Source organism: Phaethon aethereus, assembly GCF_964289735.1.
Source record: "Phaethon aethereus genome assembly, chromosome: 6".
NCBI lineage: Eukaryota > Metazoa > Chordata > Aves > Phaethontiformes > Phaethontidae > Phaethon > Phaethon aethereus.
In genome coordinates, this window is record NC_138580.1 from 22,174,330 (window position 1) to 22,196,005 (window position 21,676).

Consider the following 21,676-nt stretch of genomic DNA (forward strand, 5'->3'; position numbering starts at 1 on the left):
TTATAAAATAAGAAGTGCACACTGAGGATCTTTGTTTTCCATATGTGATGTTAAACACTGAAAGCCATGTTTTGATGTTGTTTGTCTCTGGAGACACGTGTGATTCAGTCCAAAGTCACTACTGCTCTAAGAACCACCTATCGATGTGGATCCCATCTAATGAAGTACTTGTCATCTTGATTTAAAAAGGGCTGCTTTTAGATTGTTGGCATAGTGTAATTATTTTTCTGTGCCTTTATCTTCTAGGATATTAAACACAACATTGTTTGAACTGTATGAAGCTCTGGGAAATTTTCCTGCCTTATGGATCTTCAACATGCTGCTTGTGATTCTTCAAATTCTGCACTGTTTTTGGTCTTACCTAATCATAAAGGCGGCCTACAAAGCTATTTCAAAGGGCAAGGTAAGACAGCATGGTTCTGTTTCATGTTTAGTATTTCAATTTTTTCAGTATCAATACAGGGTCACTGACTTTTTGGTTACTTTTTCTTTCTAATTCATAACATGTTACTGAAGACACATGTTTTATGTGAACTCTTCTTTCCTTTCATGGAAACTTTTTTCCACTCCTCCTAACAAATGTCAGATAAGTTAATACATTCTTTATAGTGATGTTATTTATATATGCTTCCACACTTTTTTTATAATGTGTTACACTGAATCAGACTACATTAAGGACAGTGGATTCAAAAAAACCAAACAAACAAGCAAGCTGCTTTCTTGTGGCTGCTAGTTCTGTTATTCTTCTTTATAGTAGTTGCTAGCAAAGTGTTCATTTCCCAGCTGGTAGTGATAGTCATAATAATACAAATTGAAATTCTGCTGCCTTTGCTAGTGGCAAAGTTACAAATCACAGCCTCTTTTGGGTTCTGGTATTAATGAGCTTCTGCAAAGGGCTATGTACTTTCTTTCAAGGATTCCTATAGCAAGACCATTTGAGATAAAATTCAGTGTCTTGCTGCCATTGTTATATTTGACAGGGAAATATAATTCACAGAAACACTAGCCTCATAACGCTTGCTGTGCAGATATGGCGCTCACATTTAGACAATAGAAATAACACTTACAGATCGTGTTAAGTACAGGGTATTTTGCCCTTAAAGGGTAGAGTGCATGAGTAGATGTTTTAAACATGTGAATAGGATCGTTGTGCAGAAAACTGCTTTCTAGGAATGTACTGGAGAGCTCAGCCTTGTAATGGATGGAGCCCAGAATCTGCCACTCCCTCTGTATGAAAGACAGTGCATTTATGAACTGCAGTTTGCCTGGAAGCCACACTTCGGTCTCCTCTGCTTTTAGCAATTATTAGCCTCAGCTGTCCTGTCTGAATTACACCAGTGACTTCAAAGAGTGCTTCCTACTCTCTCTTAATCTGCTTGTTTATCCTTTCCCTTGTGCTGTGCTGGAAGGCTGGGAAGTGGAACCCCTTGCATGTAAGTTTCTGTAAATTTACTTAGCAAAGGATTTATTCTGTGCAATACTGGTGTTTGTGAGGTTTTTTTAATTTGTAATTTCTGCTTCCTGTTTTTATCCATTGTTTGTGTTTATATATTTCAGTGAAGACTAAAGGCCATTTTTACTTCTTGCCTATGCATTGCTTAATACTATTCAAACCCACTTCTCTTTGTAGTATTTGGGTTACAAAGGTTAAAAAGGTTACAACCTTTTTAACACCTATATATCAGCAGGATAAGCAGCCACTTTGCCACCATTCAGGAGAGCGTAAGTCCTCTGCCTTGTCGTTCAAACAGTTGCACAGGAGAAAATTTAGGTTGTATGAGAGCAGAGTTAGACACTTGCAGTAAGACAGTGACCAGGTTAAAGCTGCCTGTGCACGACACATACACAGAGGATTCTTCTTCCTTCAGATCTTTACTTCCTCACTCACAACCCTGTTCTTTCCATTTCTGCAGTAAAATAAGCAGTGTTTTCACATCACATTACAGATATCTTACTGTAGGTGTTCATCCTTAAGTATTGTTTTATTGTTGTATTACCAGCATCCACCTTTGGAACAACTCAGCTGAGAAAGCAATTTATTATCATTACATTTTTAACTAATCCTGATCATTTATTTCTTACTCTCTGTTATGCTTATGAGTTTTATGAACCTAGATATATATTTTGTAGACTCCTGTATAAATTACTCTAGTGGCTTCTTTTAGGGATAAACAGAGAGAACTAAGTAGTGCAAGATGTGTTGGCTTTCATATCAGGTTTTAAGTGCAAGGACCCTGGTAATGTTGCTGCATTTTAAAAATAAAGAGAGCAGATCATATGTTTAACAGAAGTGTCTGGAGCATATAATATTCTTTTGATTGCTTGGCCTTGGAGTAGGACCCTAGCAGAAGAATTTCATATATTAAGGGAATTTAAGATGATGCAGAATTTTTCCATCATCTGGTCTGCCCTCACCTCGATTGCAGGCACTCAGTACCCTGTGCTGGGCCCATTCTCTTCTGTCTGATAAAAGCATAATTCTAAGTGTATTTCTGTATCTCCACCGGCTTTAATATAAAAGTCGCTTTATGTAAAGGAGACTGAAGTAATCTGTTAATTGAAGCTGTGTAAGTATGGAATGAAATTTCTGACTTCAGCTGAAGTCCAGTTTCATGTGTGTCAGAATTGCGGGCTTGATAGACATTGACATTAAAAACTCTACTTATTAGGGGGTATATGGGAACTGTGTGTTTCTTTTTTCTCTGTTCCCAAGCAGAATAGTGTCACTCAGGTGTCAGGATATTGCAAGGATGGTAGAACCATTGGGAACCCCAAAGGCAAATGGCCATTTCCGAGGTGAGAGCTGGAGTGCAGAATTGTCATGAGGGCTTTCTGGAGTAGAGGAGAATTACTGTAAGACAAAAGTTACATGCAGTGGCCCTGTTCTTTAATGGTTTTGATTTCTTTGGGGAAAAGACTTGCCATGTGTTTTGCCCCCTTTATGTCCATTCGCTATAGTAAAGTCCATTGTAACTGCCCGATGTGGCAATCTGCACAGCATGGATAGATTCTGAATGAATTAGGAAGCTCAACTATACAAACAGGGGGACAATCAGGCAAGGAAAGCAGCATCTTTAAAGCTGCATGCAGCTTAGACTTGAGACCTCTTTCTGTTGATGCTTTTTTTTACTTCATTTGATGCACTCTTAGCAGTTCTGGAGATTTTAAAGGTCAGACTGGGTAAATCTCTGAGTAACCTTGCCCTGACTCCATGGCTGACACTCCTTGAAGCAGGAGGTTGTGCATGGACTTCTTGAGGTCTCTTCTGACCTGAGTTATCCTATGATCCTACACACTGACATGGGAAAAACATCCCATTAAAACCAGGGCAGGCAAGGCCTTTTCGTTGCAGGATTTTCTTTTCTGTTGCCCTTATTTGCTCTTCTTAACCTACCTGTTGGCTTCCTCATGTTTTTCCTTGCTTTGGATGCCCCTGACTGAATGCAAAAGTGAAGCAAAGTGAACTTAGAGATTCTGAAGAGACTCAGTGCTCAGATCTCAATCTTGGTGATTTTCATTTATGACCTTCAAAGAGCCCTACAAATGAGGGGAGCAGACTCCTTAACCTAAGAAATGGCATTCACCCAGTAAATGGGTATAAACTGGCAAGAAGGAAGTCAGTAGAAAATTAGCAGGAAATCTCTAGCAATTAAATTAAGGTCAGTCTGTTTCTGAAAGCTTTCCAGTGGCATGATGGGGCAGATAGTTGAACTGCTCAACTCTGTTTGTGGTTCCTGTGATAGGGACTGGGGTGGATTCTGTCCAGTGTTTCCAAGCCCCGTTCTCACCACTTGCCTGAGGACAGAGACTAGTGTTACCTGGTGTGGTGACTCATGTTTCGGACAGCACTCCTGTCTCCTACTGCAAGCCCGTAGCACTGTTCCCTGGAGCTGTGTGGCATCTAGAGAATGAGTTTGGAGGTGAAGGGGAGGAAGTTAGGGTGAATATTTTGTATTATCAGGTCAAAGAGAAGCATCCCAAATGAAGCACAGGAAATAAAATTGTAGGAGGAGTACAGAGGGATGGGGGGCTAGGTTGAACTTGGGAGCTTGGATTGTTGGTTATTTTAGTCTGTGCACAACCTTTTGCCTTGAGCACTGTGCCCTCGCTTGGACATACTACCTTCAATGCACCAGTGCATAGTTCTCACTCTGCCTTGCACGGGGCATATGTGTGTACAGGCATCTGTGTTTGAAGTGAGTCCAGGCAGGCAAAGGCAGAGAAGTATGCCAGAGCTGAGATCGCCTTTAAAGCTCAAATTGAAAATTGTTTGAATTCTCTGAGTCTAGCTTGAACCAAAAAGCTCAGTTGTCTCCTTACGATCACCTACTGCTTGCTTCTTTTTCAAACTCTACAGGTAGCAAAGGATGACCGAAGTGACATTGAGTCAAGCTCAGATGAGGAAGAAACAGTACCTCGTTCAAAGACCCCGCACAGCACTGTCACCACTAATGGGACCGGCGGTGCCAATGGGACAAATGGGTATCTTACTGGTGGCACTTGCTCAGAGGAGCATTAATCCTTGAGTTCAATCATGAGACACGACAGAATGAACTATTTGCTACTGGAAGTAAATTATAAGTTGTGAATGCGGTTTCTTCATATATCTCAGCATCAGAAAAAATTAGGAGTATCAAAGCATTCTGATAGTGCACTGCCATATTTCCTGTTTGTGAATGAAGACAACACATCATTCTCTATACGTAGGCATGCTGTATGTGTATGTAACTGACACAATGGGAGCAGTATTTTCACTTGTACTGTCTTTGAAATATTATTTATTTTGTATTCTTTTGGGAACTTCTGGACAAAAGGGAATATCCATTCTCAAACTTTATCTCTTGGAATTCTCGGTGGTGGAGAGCATCATGCTCAGATCTCTTCTGTCCATCCCTGTTGCTTTTGCTGAGTCTGCTATAAGTAATAGTTGCTTGATTTGTTACTTACAGTAAGATAGAACATAGCTTTATAGATTTTAGATCCGCTTCAGATATTTTTGCTATCTTTGTGTTTTAAAGTGCTGGTTTTGAAATTGCCTATCAAATCACAGTGGCCGTTCCTCCAACATAAAGTATTAAAACACTGGATTGATATTTTAAATAGTAGGTAATGTGGTCAATTAGCAGTTTTGGGGAAAAAAAAACTGTGGTAATTGTGGGATATTTTTTAACATAATTTAAAATTCAATTTGGTGGTTAATTGCATTAGAAGTAGATTTGATTAGTTGTGCAAATACCCTAAAGCATTGATGTCAACAGTTAGGATAAACTCATTCTCACTTTTTTTTTTGCCTTGCAATTTTTGACCTCTACAGATTTTAGCTTTTTGCAGAGATTCCATGTTGAAAGGTGTTTGTTCAAGCGCACCATTGTGAATTCAGACCCCACTCCTGAAACTGTTCTTGCAGGTACAGATGGATGACAGCAGGGGTGTAATGGAAAAAACAGCAAATGAAAAGTTCATTGGTTCCTCGGACACAGTTCAGTCTAGGTATTGTTCTTATAATTATTGCTACTTTCTTGGTAGGGTGAAGAGAGAGAAGGCAGAATATCATACATTACTAGAAGTAGTTTATTTTAAATGCATGAAAACTTGAGCAAAAGTCACTTAACATCATTCATAGCAGACTTTGAAAGCTCAGCAGTATTTCATCACCTCTAGAAATAAAATTAAGGGTGTCTGTAAAATAATTTTGCTCTCCTTTTTCATCCAAGATTTACAAACTGTGTCCCAAAGAAGACAAAGTAACACCCAAAATAAACATCTTTTTAAACATTATATACACACTTCTTCCAGTCTCTAGATCAAAGTTTGATGTAGGATGCTAAGGATCATACAACTCTTGCAAGACACTTTTCTGTGATTTGTGACAGCAGTGCCAAAAGTAGGTGAGGTTCTTGGGTAACAGACTCTATGCAACCTACTGTTCAACAGTATTGTGTATGTGCACACAGAACCAATGTGCTTATAGACCAAAGACTTATATATATATTAAAAAAAATAATTTTAAAAAAGTAAAAAAAAAAAAAGGCAGGAACAAACAAGGAAAAAAATTAAGTGTGTCTTCTATATACAATGGGATTGGAGTGCTGTGTTCATCTGGAATTCTAAGCCAGGAAATCTTTCTGACTCCTTCCACCTATGCAAATAGCAAAATATAGATAGTTTCCAATGCCATAAAACATGTTTAAAGGCTCTCTTTTATACAGACTCCATTGAAGAAAGTTGTGTTGCCACTTCTTCTTTGGAAAAATGGATTTGTCCTATTTTACTGGTCACTCCTGAAAACTTCTGAAACCTTTATTATCCATAGGGAACCTTGTGTGTTAGAAAAAAATGTGCTAAAAGTAAGGGCAAAAAGGCATGAATGAAAATAGTACCTCCACTTAGTAGACAATAAAGGTAAGAAAACTGAAAAATTGTAAATCATAGAAGAAGATCTGTCAGTTTTACTATCAACAGAGCATCTTTTGAAAAAGCCAGGTAACCTTGTAATTCAGCAGCTGCATAGCTTATATGCCTGTGAGTTTATCTGAGGGAGCAAGGGAGCCTTATTTAAATCTCCTTCTCTCCCAAAAGTTTCTCTGCCTCTAATTTTTCTCACCTGTCTCCTGTGCCTCTGATTTCAGACAGTTATCTGCAGGGCAGGTTATACCGATTGCAATAGAAAGTATCCCATCCACAGTATTTGAAGTGGCGGTTGTTTAATAACTACTGTCAAGATGATACCAAGATTTAAAAAAAAAAACCAAAACATCATGGCATATATTGAATGAATTGAATGTTATAATTTCTGAAAGCTGCCCTGCTCAGACGGTAATTGAGAATATCAGTTTAAACACACCTCTTTCATGGTGTTGGTTACTACCTCCACTGGACCGTTTCCCTTCTGCAAAGATGGTTACAAAAATGGCAATCTGGCAAAATATTTGTCTTACGTGGGGACAGAATGTTGCTGTGAACTACCAACGTACACAAGGTAGATAACATACAATAATACTGTAACATTGTTGATGCCAGGGCAGAGAGCAGAATAACAATCCCTGTGCGAGAGGCAGGAGACCTTTGGTCCCTGTTGGTCCTCCCCCAGCTGTGCTCTATAGTGTTGATTCAAATGTACAGTCAAGGCTACAACCCTTGAGATGATTTACCATCGCTGGCTACGTGTGCTCTTAGTTGTACCTTCACTGTTACATAATGCAAATTGGATTGAAACTCTTCCTTTGAGGTTTAAATTCAGTTGCATCTATGATGCCCTAAAGCATGTACATAGTTACCATGGTTCAGCTGACTCTCAGTGACTTACTTATCTCCTATAAACCTGGCTTTTTGCAGTCTGTTCTTAGCAGCTAGAATAAACTTAATACAGGTATGTCTGGAAAATAGGTGAGATAAGAGATGCAAATGACACATTTGCCGAAATGGGATACGAGTAAGGAAGCATTGAGAACTTCACTAAACTTTGCTGAACAACACTAAACTTTCAAGGTACATTTTTTTAATGGAAATTAAAAATTCACACAATTTTTTCTGTCTGTGTTGGGAAGGACCAAGTGTTTTAGTGATCATATGTGGCAGTGTGCTTTGATTCATTGCTTTAACCAATGGATGTCAAAACTTTGGCTTCATCTTCCACTCTGCAGAGAGAATTTCAGGCAACTATTTCCTTTTTCATTTGAATTTGCTTCTCTGACAAAGAGCTTTGGAAGGTGCTTTTGGAGGCCATCAAGTATTTAGAGGGTAACCACACATATTCCAGAAAATTGATTGAAATGATTCGCATGGCTCATGGTAAATGTGAGATCTTAAAAGGTTATGTATATTCGTACCTTTTGTAGAATTGCCATTTTAGTCATTTTAGAAATGAGGGTTTGTACTCTATAACCTATATGTCTTCAACTTCTGTGCTCCCTTTTTATAGTACAGTACACCACACAGTGGTAAAGATATTGAAGTAGAAAAATAAGGAAATGATATGTAGAGTTTGTCAGTAAATAGTAAGAATTTGTCTTCTCTCCCTAGCCAGCCCAGAATATAGTAAAATAAGATTCAGGTCTCCCTTTGTTTACTGTTTCCCATATTGGCATAGTTTGTACTGAAATAAACATATGGAGGGTCATAAAAAAATAAAAACAAACATTGCAGAAAATGGTAGAAATATCTGATCAAACAACAAGGGAGGATGTTGGAGTCTTTTGGATCTTGTTTAATGTTAAATAGTGATAGTTCTAAAATACCAAAGTGTCCCATGCTGTTTCCTTGTTGCCATTTTGTAGTTTTTTCTATGTGTTATTATTTAATGATTCCAGCAGAATTGGAACAGGTATCACAGCTTTGTATGCTCTTGTCTCAGCCTGTGACGGTTCTGTGTGATTGTGAATGCCAAATCCTTTTTCTGAGACCCAAGTACATGCACTGAAAGCTTTGCCTACAGTGAAGTGATTGTTGTCTTAAATCTGTATCTGTTTCGAGTGAAAACCACTTTCTGGTTCTGAACGGGACATGGTCGTGAAAGCCGTTACTTTGCAGCAAATGTCAGTGATGATCAACATGGTCTGATATAGACACCATGCGTGTTTTACGGAGAGTACTCTAGCAGGAAGCCCAATGCCTGTTTCATTCATCTTCTCATTACTGCAGCCTTCTGTATTCTCAGAGAAATATGGACTACCATTGTTTTTCTACAGTTGATGCTTTGGTATTTTTTCAATCTCTTTGCTACAGTTCATTTTTGTATGTCTTCTACTGTCTACTTCTTGTGACATTTGTATGAGAGGAGCTATCGAATACTTTTCACCCTTCCTGTAATGTAGACCCTATTAGGCTTAGCTTCAGTGTTCTGCAAACTACAGTTGCCTTTAAACCGTAAAGCAAAACCAGTTTGGTTTTTTTGGTTTTTTGTTTTTGGTTTTTTTTTTTACTGATTTTGATTTGGAACAGGAACCTAATGGGAACTTCAATAAGACAACCTTATTGTTTTTTTCTTTTATTTTTAAAAAGCACTAGTGGAAGTTTGGGTATGTGTATAGCTTTTAAATTGTAAAGATTTCTGATTGGAGTTGCAATGAAAACACAGTGTTTGAGTGTGTCTGTACAGATTTCTCAGTCTTTGAAATTGCTTTCAGTTAAAAAAACAGGAGGAAATACTATGAAATGATGTTTTAGAGCCATGTCAATGATCACATGTGTCAGACAAAAGACCAAAATTATTGTCTTACGTGACCTAAAATGATCTGTGCACCAAAACACATTTTCTGTCTTCTGTTGAGCTTCAGCTTCTTGCAGTCCAGGGGTTTAACTTTCATACACGAGTTCTCATACCATACTGTGCATGTTGACTGCCTGTTGCAAATTCGGGTGAGGCAGATAACACTATTTCAGTTGTGTTTTCATGACAATCTTGTGCTTGAGCAACTCTTTCAGAAATGCAGTGATGTGTAGGAACTCCACTGCCCCAGACACAGTGATGTGCTAGCTAGAAGTCCTTTAATGTATAGCTGTTGTGTAGAACTTTGGGAATTATTTCATGTTTAACTTGGATGGTTTTGTTTTGGTTTTTTTAATATGGAAAATAATTACTCCTCATAAAATCTCTGGAACCAATCAGTATTGTGGGCTATTTCAATTTGGAGACACTTTCATAATAAACATAAGTATTAGGAATGTAGTGTCTATTTTCTTCTCTTTTCTACGAAATGCAAACAATGTTTTCCTTTGTTTTAGCTCAAGGATTGTTATCCACACTGCAGACTCCAGCATTTTTAGAGCAGATCCAAGTATGTCTTTGCTGAGATCATCACTGCAGTATTTTATGTTATTTTTTTATATGAAACTGTTTGTAACAGTAAGTATTAGAACGACAAGTTCTCTCTATACAAATTAAAATATTTTTATTTTAAAAAGACCATTTTGCTAAGATTTCAAAAGTAAAATTTTGCATGTTAATAATTTCTGAATGTCCAGCTGGAACCACTTTGGAAAAGCTGTCTTTTTTCAGTCCAGGTGGTCAGAGTTTCTTAAAAGTAGATATTCACTCAGATCTTTTGAGCTAGACTGTCAGTCAGCAAAGCACCACCTACTAACCACTTCCAGAAGTGAGAGAAGAGAGACACTGTTTTACAGCGGTTCTCCTGAGAAAAAGCTGCAGCTCTTGATTTTGCTGAGGAAGCTGCATCTTTCAGACCTCTACCATTACCGTAGACCAAATCTGCTTGCTTATTTATGGCAGGGTTCGTATGTTTTTTCAGTACTGCTAAAAGGAAGTGGGGTAATGATGTGTCGTCTTTTTTTTTAAACATGGAGCTATCTGTGTGTAGCAATGAACTGAGCTGGAATTGCTCTCTCACACTCATCAAAGTAAAGCCGACAAAGTACCTTTGTCAGGCAGGCTCTGATACAGCATTAAAAGATGATGAGGAAGTCATTCTAAATGGGATGCATGAAAACTTCAGCAGAAAACTGAGGCAACAGTTCTTATAACACAAATACCAGTTATACAGGAATCTCAACACATTAGTTGAAGTTTTGCCTCCAGAAGAGAAGTAAACCTGGGACTTTGCATTGTGTTTAAAGAACTAATTAGTGTAGTTGTTAATATGTCTCCATGATAATAAATAGAGAGAATCTTGTAGTGCATTTAGTATGGCATTTAAAGTCTTGTTTATTGGAGAGATTTATGAAGAGATTTAATTATGTGGGAATTTGTCCAGTTGCTTGTCTAATGTCTTTTGCTTCCTATTGCACATATACCCCTCAACATATGTAGCACAAGGGAGAGCCACTGTATACAGAAGATGGTTCAGGATAATGTAAAAAAGAGGAAGAATTTTTTGATATATTGCCTTTAAGCCTGGAAAGGTCCTTCTGTACAAGCAACACAGTGGTTCTCAGAAGAAGAAGACAGGAAGTCTGTGCTGCTTTAGGAGAGCTAAAAGGTTGTGACACAGTCTCCTGTGATACAGAAGGTGAGTGGAACTGTGCCAGATGGGCAAATCGCTGTGTGATGCGGTAGCTCATCATGCTGTGATGGACAGAGGCCAGGAGCTTGTGTGGAGGGGTTTCCATAGAGTTCCCATGCTGGGGAATTTTAATATGTGAACACAATATTAAAAAGTGTAAGAGATATCAAATGAATTAGTGGTATGTGTAGTAGGTATGAAGTGGGGATCCATGCTGGGTGAACTTGCACATCTAGACTGCACCAGTGATTGCTCCCTGGGCCGTAAAATCCAGAGGTCGCAGCCCTGTGAAAAGTGAATTCCAATAATCCAAAACCCATTTGTGCAAGGCAAATTAATAAAACAATCACTATGTATTAACTAGGCAGTTATGGTGTACCTAAGGCATGTGCCGTGCCAGACCTAGTTCTGCAGAGCTCTGCCAGTAGAAGACAACAGTGCCCACAGGAGGCCCCTCCACCATGCAGTGGAGCAGGGAAAAAGGGTAAGGCTCACACACCTTCCAACGTGTACCATAGATGTGGCTTTATAGCTATAGGATGAAACATGCTTGAGGAAAGTGTTTTGTACCTGTCATCTTCACTCCTGAGTCTGCAAACCTTTGGTGGTTTTTGTAGGGGGATTGCTTAAATGCAGGTTTGTATGCAACACTTAAGTGTTTGTGAAGTACTGATTTTCAAGTGTAATTGTTTATATGGGACACAGAACTGTTAGCTTTTAGTCTCTGGAAAATGCAATATAAAATCAAGTATTACAAGATAGTTGAGTATTGTAGTTTAAATGTGTAAGAGCAGCATGACCAACTTGTAATATTAGTGCTATAGTTCACTAATTAGATGAAAAGATAACATACTTTCTAAAGCTACTTGCTGGCAACATATATTTACATTCCCAAATTAATATCCTCTCTTAAACATCTGAAAAACACCATTGTACCTCTGGTATTTTTTAGAGTCACAACTGTAAGGTCTTCTCCCTATAAAATACTGTGCAGCTTATTTTTTACTCATTCCAAAATAGGACTGAGCAAGGCTCCCATACAACTGCATGACAGTAGCATTTCTTGCCATATTTAGGCAACGTTTTGCAATCTCCCCACATGAAAAAATAATCCTGAAATTCAGAGGTGGAATGTGATCCTTCCCTAATTAAAATTGCATCGGCTCCCTCCTTCATTAATCTAAGTAGCAACTTTCTGTCCTGTCTCTGGGCTTGCTTTAAAGATAACCTCCCCTTTTAACTCCCAGTAGTAGTTACTTTAATTACTGTTGCACTCCTAAGCTATCTTTGAACTAGCTGCTTCCTACATGAAAGGCTTGTTATTTTACAGTTATAGTTGTGATGTCTCTCATCTAATTTTTATTTAAACTTAATTCAGCCCAAGCATTTAGATGTTACTGTATCTTATTTTTGTATGCAGTTTCTCACTGAACAATCTCCAAGTGCAACCAGTGCCCATAGCTGTTACTTTATGGGACAACCTAATCCATATGCCAGCTCTGGAAAAGGATTTGCACATTAGTAGTCTAGATCACTTAAAATGTAGGTCCAACATCTGGTACTTCAGCAACATTGAGGAAGTGATGACCTGAGTTGTGGTACCCCCTGTATGTAAAAAGCAGCTGGGACTGCCATCCAGACTAGGAACAACTTCCTCTTCACATGAAGTTCTTTAAATAGCTGCTCCCCTTTCTATGTAGCAATTTCCCACTAATTGAATCCATGTTTTCAAAGAAATCAATTTTGTCAGATAAAGAGCATGTGAACCATTGAGATTGCTCATAGTTAAGCTATGATGGTCTGTGCTACTCTTGCAACTAGTCCAAGCATCCAGCACAAACTGAGCTGTTTGACATGGGAGAATTCTTATGTAAGAACTCATCTGTAAGATTTGACAGGTGTAACTACTATAAAATTTTAACTATTATTTGGAAGATGAAAAATGTATTGCTAACAGTGATGTCAGATGCCATCTGGATAGGATTAATGCACAATCAAAAACAAGATTGGATGCAAGTTTTTAATGCTTGTTTTGCACAAAACAATACAGCCGAGAAATGGTAGTTGAGGGGAAACTTCAGCAGGAGCAGCTGAGGAGAGTAAGCCGGCTTTCTCATGTAAATTGCATGGACATTGACTATAAATTTGGTATTTTGATGCATTGCGATGCTATTAGCAGAGCACTTATCATAAAGGTGGCCTCTACTGTAACCCAGTCCCAAGCAGACTGTCAGAATTACAGACTAACCTTAGAGAAGGCTGGAGCATAAAATGACAGCTAATTCCTGCAGATTGCAGATGACAGGGTTGGGGATTGTACGTCAGAAGAGGTTTTCCCTCTTTCCTTTAGAAACAAGATTTTATAAGATGGCTTGTTTGCCTTTGTGCCAAGTATAGGAAAATACAGGCCAGTAAGTCATGCTGATACTAATGTTAAAAGAATACAATTACCAATTTGCTGCATTGTCTTTCCATTAATGGGCCTATGTCAGACATGGAGTTAAGCAAGCAAGTTTATCTCTTGTTGGCTTCATCTGGAAAGTTAAGTATTCGTTGTTTGCCTGTTTTTATTTTTAACCTACGAGGTAGGCATTTACTCGAGTGTATTGTGCTTGAACTTAAAACAGCTAGTACGCCACCCACGAGGCAACTCCACTACCTACTCCTCACTTAGCTAAAAATTTAATCTATGCAGTCTGCTCTTAAATGCCTGGAATCCTTAAAGATAATTGCCATCAGTGTAAAATAAGTGTAGCATGCATCTACATCAAAACAATAATGATGTATAGCTAGTATTCATTCAACAGACCTGTTTCTCTGCCAAGCCAGTTATTCCAGCTGAAGCTCTGGTGCAGAAGATACTGGATAGTGAAAAACTGAGCCCATGATCCAGTAGCCAGTGCAAAAGAATTCATTGAGGGAAGTCAGTTGAAGAGCATGTTTTCATGTAGAGAGTTACCCATCAAACAGTCACAAAACAGGTGGGTCAATTGCCGTTAGCATTGTTCACCATGCTGTGACTGAAGGGGAAGGAATTCAAATTAACACTAATTGCATCTTCTTTCAATTCATCAGTTCAGTGCATAGCCAATTTAAAATAGATATAGGGTCATATAAAAAAACCACTACACACTTCCATGATTAAACACTATTTTTAGCATAGTCGGTCTCCCTGACAACTTTTGAACCCATTGCTCGATTAGCCCAAATTTGAAAAGGAGATCGTGTGGCAGCTATCACTGTTCTGACAGGGTACTAAAAATCAGCAACCAGGGAAAGGAGAGAACCACAAGTCGGTGCTCCACACCGAAGGAAGGGTAAGCAGAGCGCAACCGCTGTCCTGCGGCTTTAGCGGCAGCCAGGCAGAGGCTAAACTAGCATAACTCAGGAGGGGTGCTGGCCCTCACCCACGAGGGAGACTGTAAAAGAGAGTTGGTATGTTGCAGTGAAGAGAATGGCACCCTTTAAGGACATAAACCACAGATCTATAGGAAATCCGGTTTCATTACCTCTGCTTCTGCTGGAACAACTTGTTTATAAGCTCAAGATTCTAAAGGGTTCTTTGTGTATAATTGTTAGAGTGATTAGAGATAATAAGAAAGCCAAAAAGAATGGAGTCTCACTGTCTGGCAGTCAGAGCCATTCCCCCCAACCTTTCAGGCATACAAGCCTATTCAGCAGTAAAGCCTTATGTAATTGGATTGCAACTATTGCCTTCAAAAAGGTAAGAGTATTACCATAATTATTTAGTATGGTTTATTCATACAGTTAAAAATGTACTGTAATCTGCCTGTGAGACTAGGTGATTTATGGGTGCATATGTTTGTTATATCGGGCTCGGCAAGGCTTTAAAAAAGTTATAAATCGCTCACAAATGAGTTCACAGTGATTTTAGAGTATTACAGTGACAGGACTAATTTAGACAATGTCAAGGTACTGAATGAATGCACAAAGTTTATTGAACCATTAGAGAAGACAGTAAGTAATAGAACACAATTGGAATATGACAGAAGCACAGCATAACTTCTATGTCTTTCTTAATTTTCACAAGTGTAGCCAATACTTGTTTGTTTGCTTTTTAAAATATGTCTAGCAACATCCAGGAGGGTTTATGAAAAATGTCAACAAAGTCAGCTTAACCACCTCAATTCCTGGTTGAGTAGGTGTGTAATCAAAATATTCTGTTAGCCAGAAGGACTCTTACAGTAATTTAGCTTCTTCTCAGATCTGTCCTTCAGCTAGCATACAAACAATTATGATTAAATGCATTGTAGTGCGTATGTTATTAATGTGTAATATTATTTTGTCTTCCCAACAGTGTATTTCCAGTATCTAATAAATTCAACACCTTTTTTCCGATTTTTACATTATATTATGAGATAAATTTGATAAGGTGCTGAGCACTAGTACATCAGCAGTTTTCTGTATGGTCAGCATTAGTTGATGGCCCGTGGATTTCAGGCTTGGCCCTTGGTAGCTAAGTACAGGTCAGCAGTTTGAAAGGGAATGCAACATTTAGGATTGGACAAGCTGATTTATGAATAAAGCCTTTACTGACCTTCACTAAAATCTATGTCTGCCTTAAGATAAACCTGATCCTGCTAACAGAGCACTAGCACCAACTGGAGGGGGCTGGTTGATTGTGTGTCATAGTCCCTCAGCTGCACATTCCTTTTGAGCTCCAGAGCTTTCCCTTTGGGGCATTTCAGTCTGTATTTGTATGCTATCTAGTACACTGAGGTCCCAATAATTGTATCTGTTGGGTCAATGTATAGTATTATCCTAGTTGTCCTTACTATTATTGGATATCACTGTATTGTGCAGCTTCATAACAAATGGAAAATTCCAAATTGCCATACATCACAGGTGTGTGAAATTCTGTAAGCACTAAGTGCATTAAGGCTGTTCTAGGGATGTCACAAGCCAGTTTTACTTCATATTTTAAAATCAGCAAAGAAACAAATCTATTGTATACACTTCCATAGCTTTTACCTGCTTTTGGAATGCCTGGCTTTGTTTTAGAGGAAATAAGATCTGCATCTGATTTGCCTTGGCAAATATATGAACAGGTTCATTATTCAAACTCCAAAAGGAGCTGTAATGGTTTAAATTACATGCAGTAAACATTTCAAACTTTACTTCTTGCTTTAGGCATATGCACAGAACATTTACAACCAAGCACATCATCTTTTCTAGCAAATAATTCCTAGGAATGTAAATTCCAGTCCAGTGGTTGTCATATATTTTATGTTCTGTGCATAGCTATCTTGGCAAAGTAATTTTGTTAGAAGCAATAAACTCATGCCTGGGATGAACATGAAAAGAAAATAGCAGTAAGTCTGAGCATATTTCTTTCTTTGTTACTCAGGGCGTGTTTCAATTTTTTTCTCCTGTGATGATCAAATCAGATATGCTGTAGAGTCCATCTGAGCAATATGTACACCCATAATGAATCAACAGCTCTATGTGAAAACATGGAAATGAGGTGGCTGCGTACTGCCTGTCTTTTTGTTTCCATACAACAGCTGTAAAATATTTGGTTGAACATCCTGAAGTTCATTCTTTCCAGAGCAATTAAAGAGTTGCTTGGCACAGACCTGTGGAGAAGGGCAGGAGTATGCTTAAAAATGAATACAGTCATTTTGGATACAGGCGCAATGCTGTTGTTAGTGAGAAGTCAGAAGGCATGGGCTTTCTAACATGGAAGGTGAGGTGCTTTGAGAGCACCTGTAAGTTGAGTTATTTTTAAATAAAGAATTTTCACTTCACAGAAAATATTCTGAAGTTTCTTTTTACTGAAAAACAATTTGGAACAGTCTTCAAAAAGATATTTTAAAGGCTTATTTTCATTATTTAGGAAATGCTAGAATTGTAAATACTTTTTCACAGGGTTTTCCAAGTGTTGGATTTTTTTTTTTACTGTATTTTTATGTACTTAGATATGTGTTTTGAGAGGGATCATCATTAGTTTTCAGTTCAAGTGGTCTTCTACTTCACTAAAATTTCCAGGACTGAATTTAGTAAGATTTTATTTGAACCATGTATCAAATGAAGAATTGTCTTTCCTTGTTGCAGCTGTCCATTTAAGCATTTTGTGGAAAGGAAAATGCTTTACAAATAAGATAGGGAAAAGAATAGTTTTCATTAAAGCTGATTACTGTGGCAGTAATAGTCTTCCCCATAAGCTGCAAAATATTTATCTGTAACTACTCTATTTCATACTTTAATACATTATATTTTGGACTTTGCCAGGTCTTAAGATTTCCAATGACAACGATAAATAGTCTCTCACTGCCATGCAACTTATGCAATAAAGAAATATGACTAGTCTGTTCTTAACACACTCAGTAAAACACTAAGGCTGGTAATGTTACTCATTCACCACTGCGGTTCAAGTTTCAGGACAGCTTTTCTGCCCAGCTGGGTGTTTTGGGAGTCAGGAACCTCTGGGCTACAGCAGGGTTCTGTTTCAGGTCTCCTGATCAAATCAATACAAAGTTCAGACTTGTTTCTGTTAAGAGCTTTATTCAAGAATAGCACGCACATCAAACGGGTTTGTTACTAACAACAGAAATAGGCATCCAGACAAGAATCTGAAATAGGCAGTAAAATATACAGTTTAATAGACCAAAAGAAAAAATTATTTACATGAATGAAAATGCGTGGTAACACTGAAGAGTACAAGACAGTAAAAATTAAGATAGTGACCTGTGCCACAGGTAACTGAAGTAATTGCTAAGCTCCAGTCCATTATTGTGGTAGGTTTCAGGCCTATTCTAGCTACATACACATCTGTGCTTTTGGAAGAGACATAAATTACAGGAAATACTTTATTTTTAATATCTTCCTGGGGTAGCTAAAGAGAGATCATTACATCATTAAACTACTTGCTACTAGATCAAAATTTACATGCCTGGAGACATTGAGTTAAGGAAGTAGTTGACTATAGTGTTGTTCAAAGAATGATCCAAAAATGTCTCTAATGACAGGGGACTAAAATATTGTTTTCATTATTTTTCTTTATTTAAAAATCAGAGTAAGAAAGGGATAAATACATACTTTCACAATACAGGAAGGAAAGAAAAAAGTCCAAAAAGAAAGGTATAAGCTAGTTTTATGCATACTATTTATAAGATAAAGCAGTGAAAGCCTTTCTGATGTTGGCAACAAATGCAGAAAAATTGTTAGTTTCTCTCACTTTGAGCTGGAACTCTGCTATACAGTCCAGAGGAGGAGAACAGGAAGTCACTAAAATGACACAGATTTCCAAAAGATTAGACTATTATAAAAAATTTCATTATTAGTGTTTTCCCATGCTTATGAAATACAAATGTAGTTTGTTATCCTTGTATGTTTTAGCTTTGCCTAGTATTATTTTTTGTGTAACCTATTTCTTTCAGCAAAGCCTCCAAGAACACGCAATTTTTTTTTTTACTTCCAGACCTCCCACTCCGTGCTGTGCTCCTGCTTGAATTGTTACAGCAATTCCCAGTAGTCCATAGCCTGCTCAAAAATTGAAAAACGTTCCTAAACATTTTTGTCGATCTGCAGGCAGGCAGCCTGAAAACTGATGTAGCCCAGCATGTTATAAACTTCTAACTTCAGCACAGTTTAGATTTGAATTAGTAAAGTCAGAAATCTGTTCAGTCCATACCTAGAGGCATGGCAGAGCAACAGCAGCATCCGTCTAGAAGCTACTCAGCACAGTACTCAAATTACCACTGCTGTTCTTCCTAACTGAAGAACCATATGGCAAAACCAGCTTTAAGATCTAAAAGGCTACACCCTTGCAGAAGAGCAATGCTGGATTTCAAGATTTAATTTTTCTGCTATGGCATACAACTGTAAGTGTATCCCACAGTAGTGGGGAACCTATTTTTTTCTGCCCTCTAGGCTTCTCAAACAGGTTGAAATATGCCTGTTGGCGTAAACACTCACTCTAGCATAAAGGGAAGAAGCAACAAACTACAACCTGAAGCATCTATCTCTGCATATCTATTCTCTCTCCTGCTTTGCTTGATACAAAGTAAACAGCAACTCCACAAATGGAGGGAAGATAAGCAGTTGTATTTTCATATAAATTAACAAGACAAATGTAATTTAAAAAAAATTATGTTACCATTGCAAGATTTTTCATTCAGAAATTGAAAGATAAAGGTTACAACTAAACTGCACTTTACTCCTCTCCCCTTTGTCAAACAGGGGCATCAGATTCTGTCCTCTTGCTTAAGTACTCAAAATTTACATACCTTCATAGTCTCCCTGTTCATTTATAGAAAGGGTAAACACATATGGCTTGTCAGGATCTTTGTGGTCAATGTGTCTGAATATAAACTGTAATTGTTCATCTAAAGCAAACACAAATAGAAATAATTAGCACCATTAACCTCTGCTGGAGAATCACAATGATGACTTAAAATCACGTTAAGCTACAGTTTCAACTGATATTTTTAGAACACTTACAAATGAAGTAACCCTGGTCTCTTGGAAAGACAAATGCATTTTACCATACAATATTTTGCCATTTGAGAGACAATGGTAATGCCTGGGCTGAAACAGTTCTTAGTGTCTAAGCTAGTATGTTCTTCACTACACTATCCAACATTAACCATGTTGCATCACTGCACATGGAAACTGTGGAAGCTACAGAAACTTACTGGGAATCCTGCGTATCTCCAGTCCAAGCCGCTCTTCAAACAATACTTTAGACTTGCATAGTCGTTCCACTCTCTCCTTAGTGGCTTTGTTTTTAGAAGATATTACTAGAATTTTAAAAGCCGCCATAAATATCAAAGTAAAGGTAAAACAAGCACATAAAATTTCTAGAGCAAGTAGAAAAACTCATCAAGACCAAGCGTTGAAAACAATTCCTCCTATAATTAAGAATATTTACTTCTTATCCTTTGCTTACTTTCCTTTTTCTTCATCAATTCTTCTTTAAGCTCTTGGATGCTGTCAGTCAAGTCCTTCTTTTGATCTTCTTCATGATTTAGGTTAGATTTTATTTCTGTCAAATGCTCTTCATTTTCTGATACGCGTTGGCTCTGCTGGAGAATCTCTGAAAGAAGACAAGAAAATACGAACATACATAGTTTATTAATTAGGACCCCGCTGTTTAGTACTTGTTTGTACAGTCTGAGATGACTCAATAAGACCTAGTGAAATACATGCTACTTCAGCTGAAGAGAGAAGTCAACATAACTATACTGAGAGCATCAAATAAAAGCTTAAAGTGAAAGTTATTCAAAAGAGAAGCTATCATGTAGGGAGCTCCTCCAATACTTCAGTCAGATGCAATTGATTTCTGGTGATAGCACTGTATACATCTCCAAAGCATGTGGGTGGTAGATCCTGTCCCCAGACAATTTGACAGAAAGCAAGGAATGGAAACACTGACTGATATTAGAGTTGCAATTATTTTTACCCAATATTCTGAAGTTTAACTACAAAATTCAGTGTAGTTAATCCCAGACTGATAGTCTGACTGTATTCTATTACTAACATGGAAGAGGCATAAGTAACTTCACAATATCTAACTTTACTAAGCAATCTAATTTACTTTTCCTATTGCAGTCAGCAAGTTCTGGTACTTTGTTGTTTTAAATACTGAAGAACCAGAACCATTATACAGAAAACTTTTACCTGATCTTTATGTTTTTGCATTAGCAATGAAGTTTTCCAACCAATTACTTTTGACTTGCAATTTACATCCTGTAACCAAACATGTTTGGTTTTAATTCTGTCTTCATTCTGACTTTGCTATTTAACCTCTTAAAAGGGGAAGTTAGACATATTATTCAGCTGTATTAACTCAATTTTAGAAATGTTAGACACAAAGAAAAAAAAAAAAACACCACCATACTGTACCGTTGCTATATTCCTGAATTTTATCAATCATCAGGTCCCCTTCTTTTAGCTTCTTGGACCATTTCTCTGTAATGGAAAGTTAGTTCTGTTATCTGAAGAAGTTTGATCATAAATTGGAAAAAGCAGAGGCAACAGGAACATAAAGCCGTTTTACCTGAAAGTGCTTTTATGGACTCCTTGCATGAATCTCTCAGTGCTAAAGTGTGATTGATGTGTTCAGTGCCATAAATGCTTTTTAATTTGGTCCAAAACTCTTTCATTTCTCGTTCAAAGAGCGTTATTTCATCTTCTGTCCTTGTATTAGCCATAGTGCTACGACAAACACATAAGTAAATAAACAATGTCAAGGCACACAAACCAATCGCAGCAGTTACAACTCGCTATTACAGGATAAACCTTCAGGGCTGTTTTTATCTCCTTGGCCTGTTATTAAAACCTTTTCCCCCAGGTTGTTTTTGTTGTTACTACAACAGGCACTAACAGTGGGAGCTACGTTTCTTTCGCTACTCCACCGCGACGGGTTACCCGCGTCGGGAGGAGGCCCTGCGCTCGGGACCGCCGCGGTACCGACAGCCGTTCCCAGGGTCACGCCAGCCCTCCGCGGCACCGCGCCCCACTGCCGCCGGGGCGCTCCCACCCCTTCGTCGTCCTCCGGCGGGGCTCGCACCTTCGAAGGCTTCCCCCTTCTCCGCCCGACGGGATGTTAACGGCGGCGGACGGGCTGCTGTGGCCCGGCGAGCCAGCTGCGATTCGCAGCGCAGCGCCACTCCAGTGCGGTGGTGCCTGCCGAGCCCCACCTGGGGGAGCGGGACAGGACGAGAAGCGACGGACCAATGCCGCCAGTACTCACC

At 38.3% G+C, this 21,676-nt stretch overlaps 2 protein-coding genes across 2 annotated transcripts in view; one reads left to right on the forward strand and one right to left on the reverse strand.

The window, feature by feature from the left end:
• The window catches only part of CERS6 (ceramide synthase 6), a gene marked incomplete at both ends in the record, with an annotated part of 128,436 nt that extends 123,917 nt beyond the window's left edge, over positions 1–4,519 (forward strand). The window contains 3 exons of the mRNA XM_082001705.1: positions 247–403; positions 1,410–1,433; positions 4,358–4,519. Of these exons, the coding sequence (XP_081857831.1) occupies positions 247–403; positions 1,410–1,433; positions 4,358–4,519 (343 nt within the window). The remainder of the gene's footprint in view (positions 1–246; positions 404–1,409; positions 1,434–4,357) is intronic.
• Positions 4,520–18,081: 13,562 nt separating this feature from the next.
• On the reverse strand, positions 18,082–21,191 carry SPC25 (SPC25 component of NDC80 kinetochore complex; the record flags this gene model as incomplete). Its single annotated transcript, XM_082001292.1, has 6 exons — positions 20,980–21,191; positions 20,826–20,891; positions 19,870–20,016; positions 19,616–19,720; positions 19,208–19,306; positions 18,082–18,206 (listed from the first exon to the last, which is right to left on the reverse strand). Exons 1-6 carry the CDS (start codon positions 21,131–21,133, stop codon positions 18,082–18,084), a joined length of 696 nt encoding a protein of 231 aa, XP_081857418.1. The 5' UTR covers positions 21,134–21,191.
• Between the last annotated feature and the right edge of the window lie 485 nt (positions 21,192–21,676).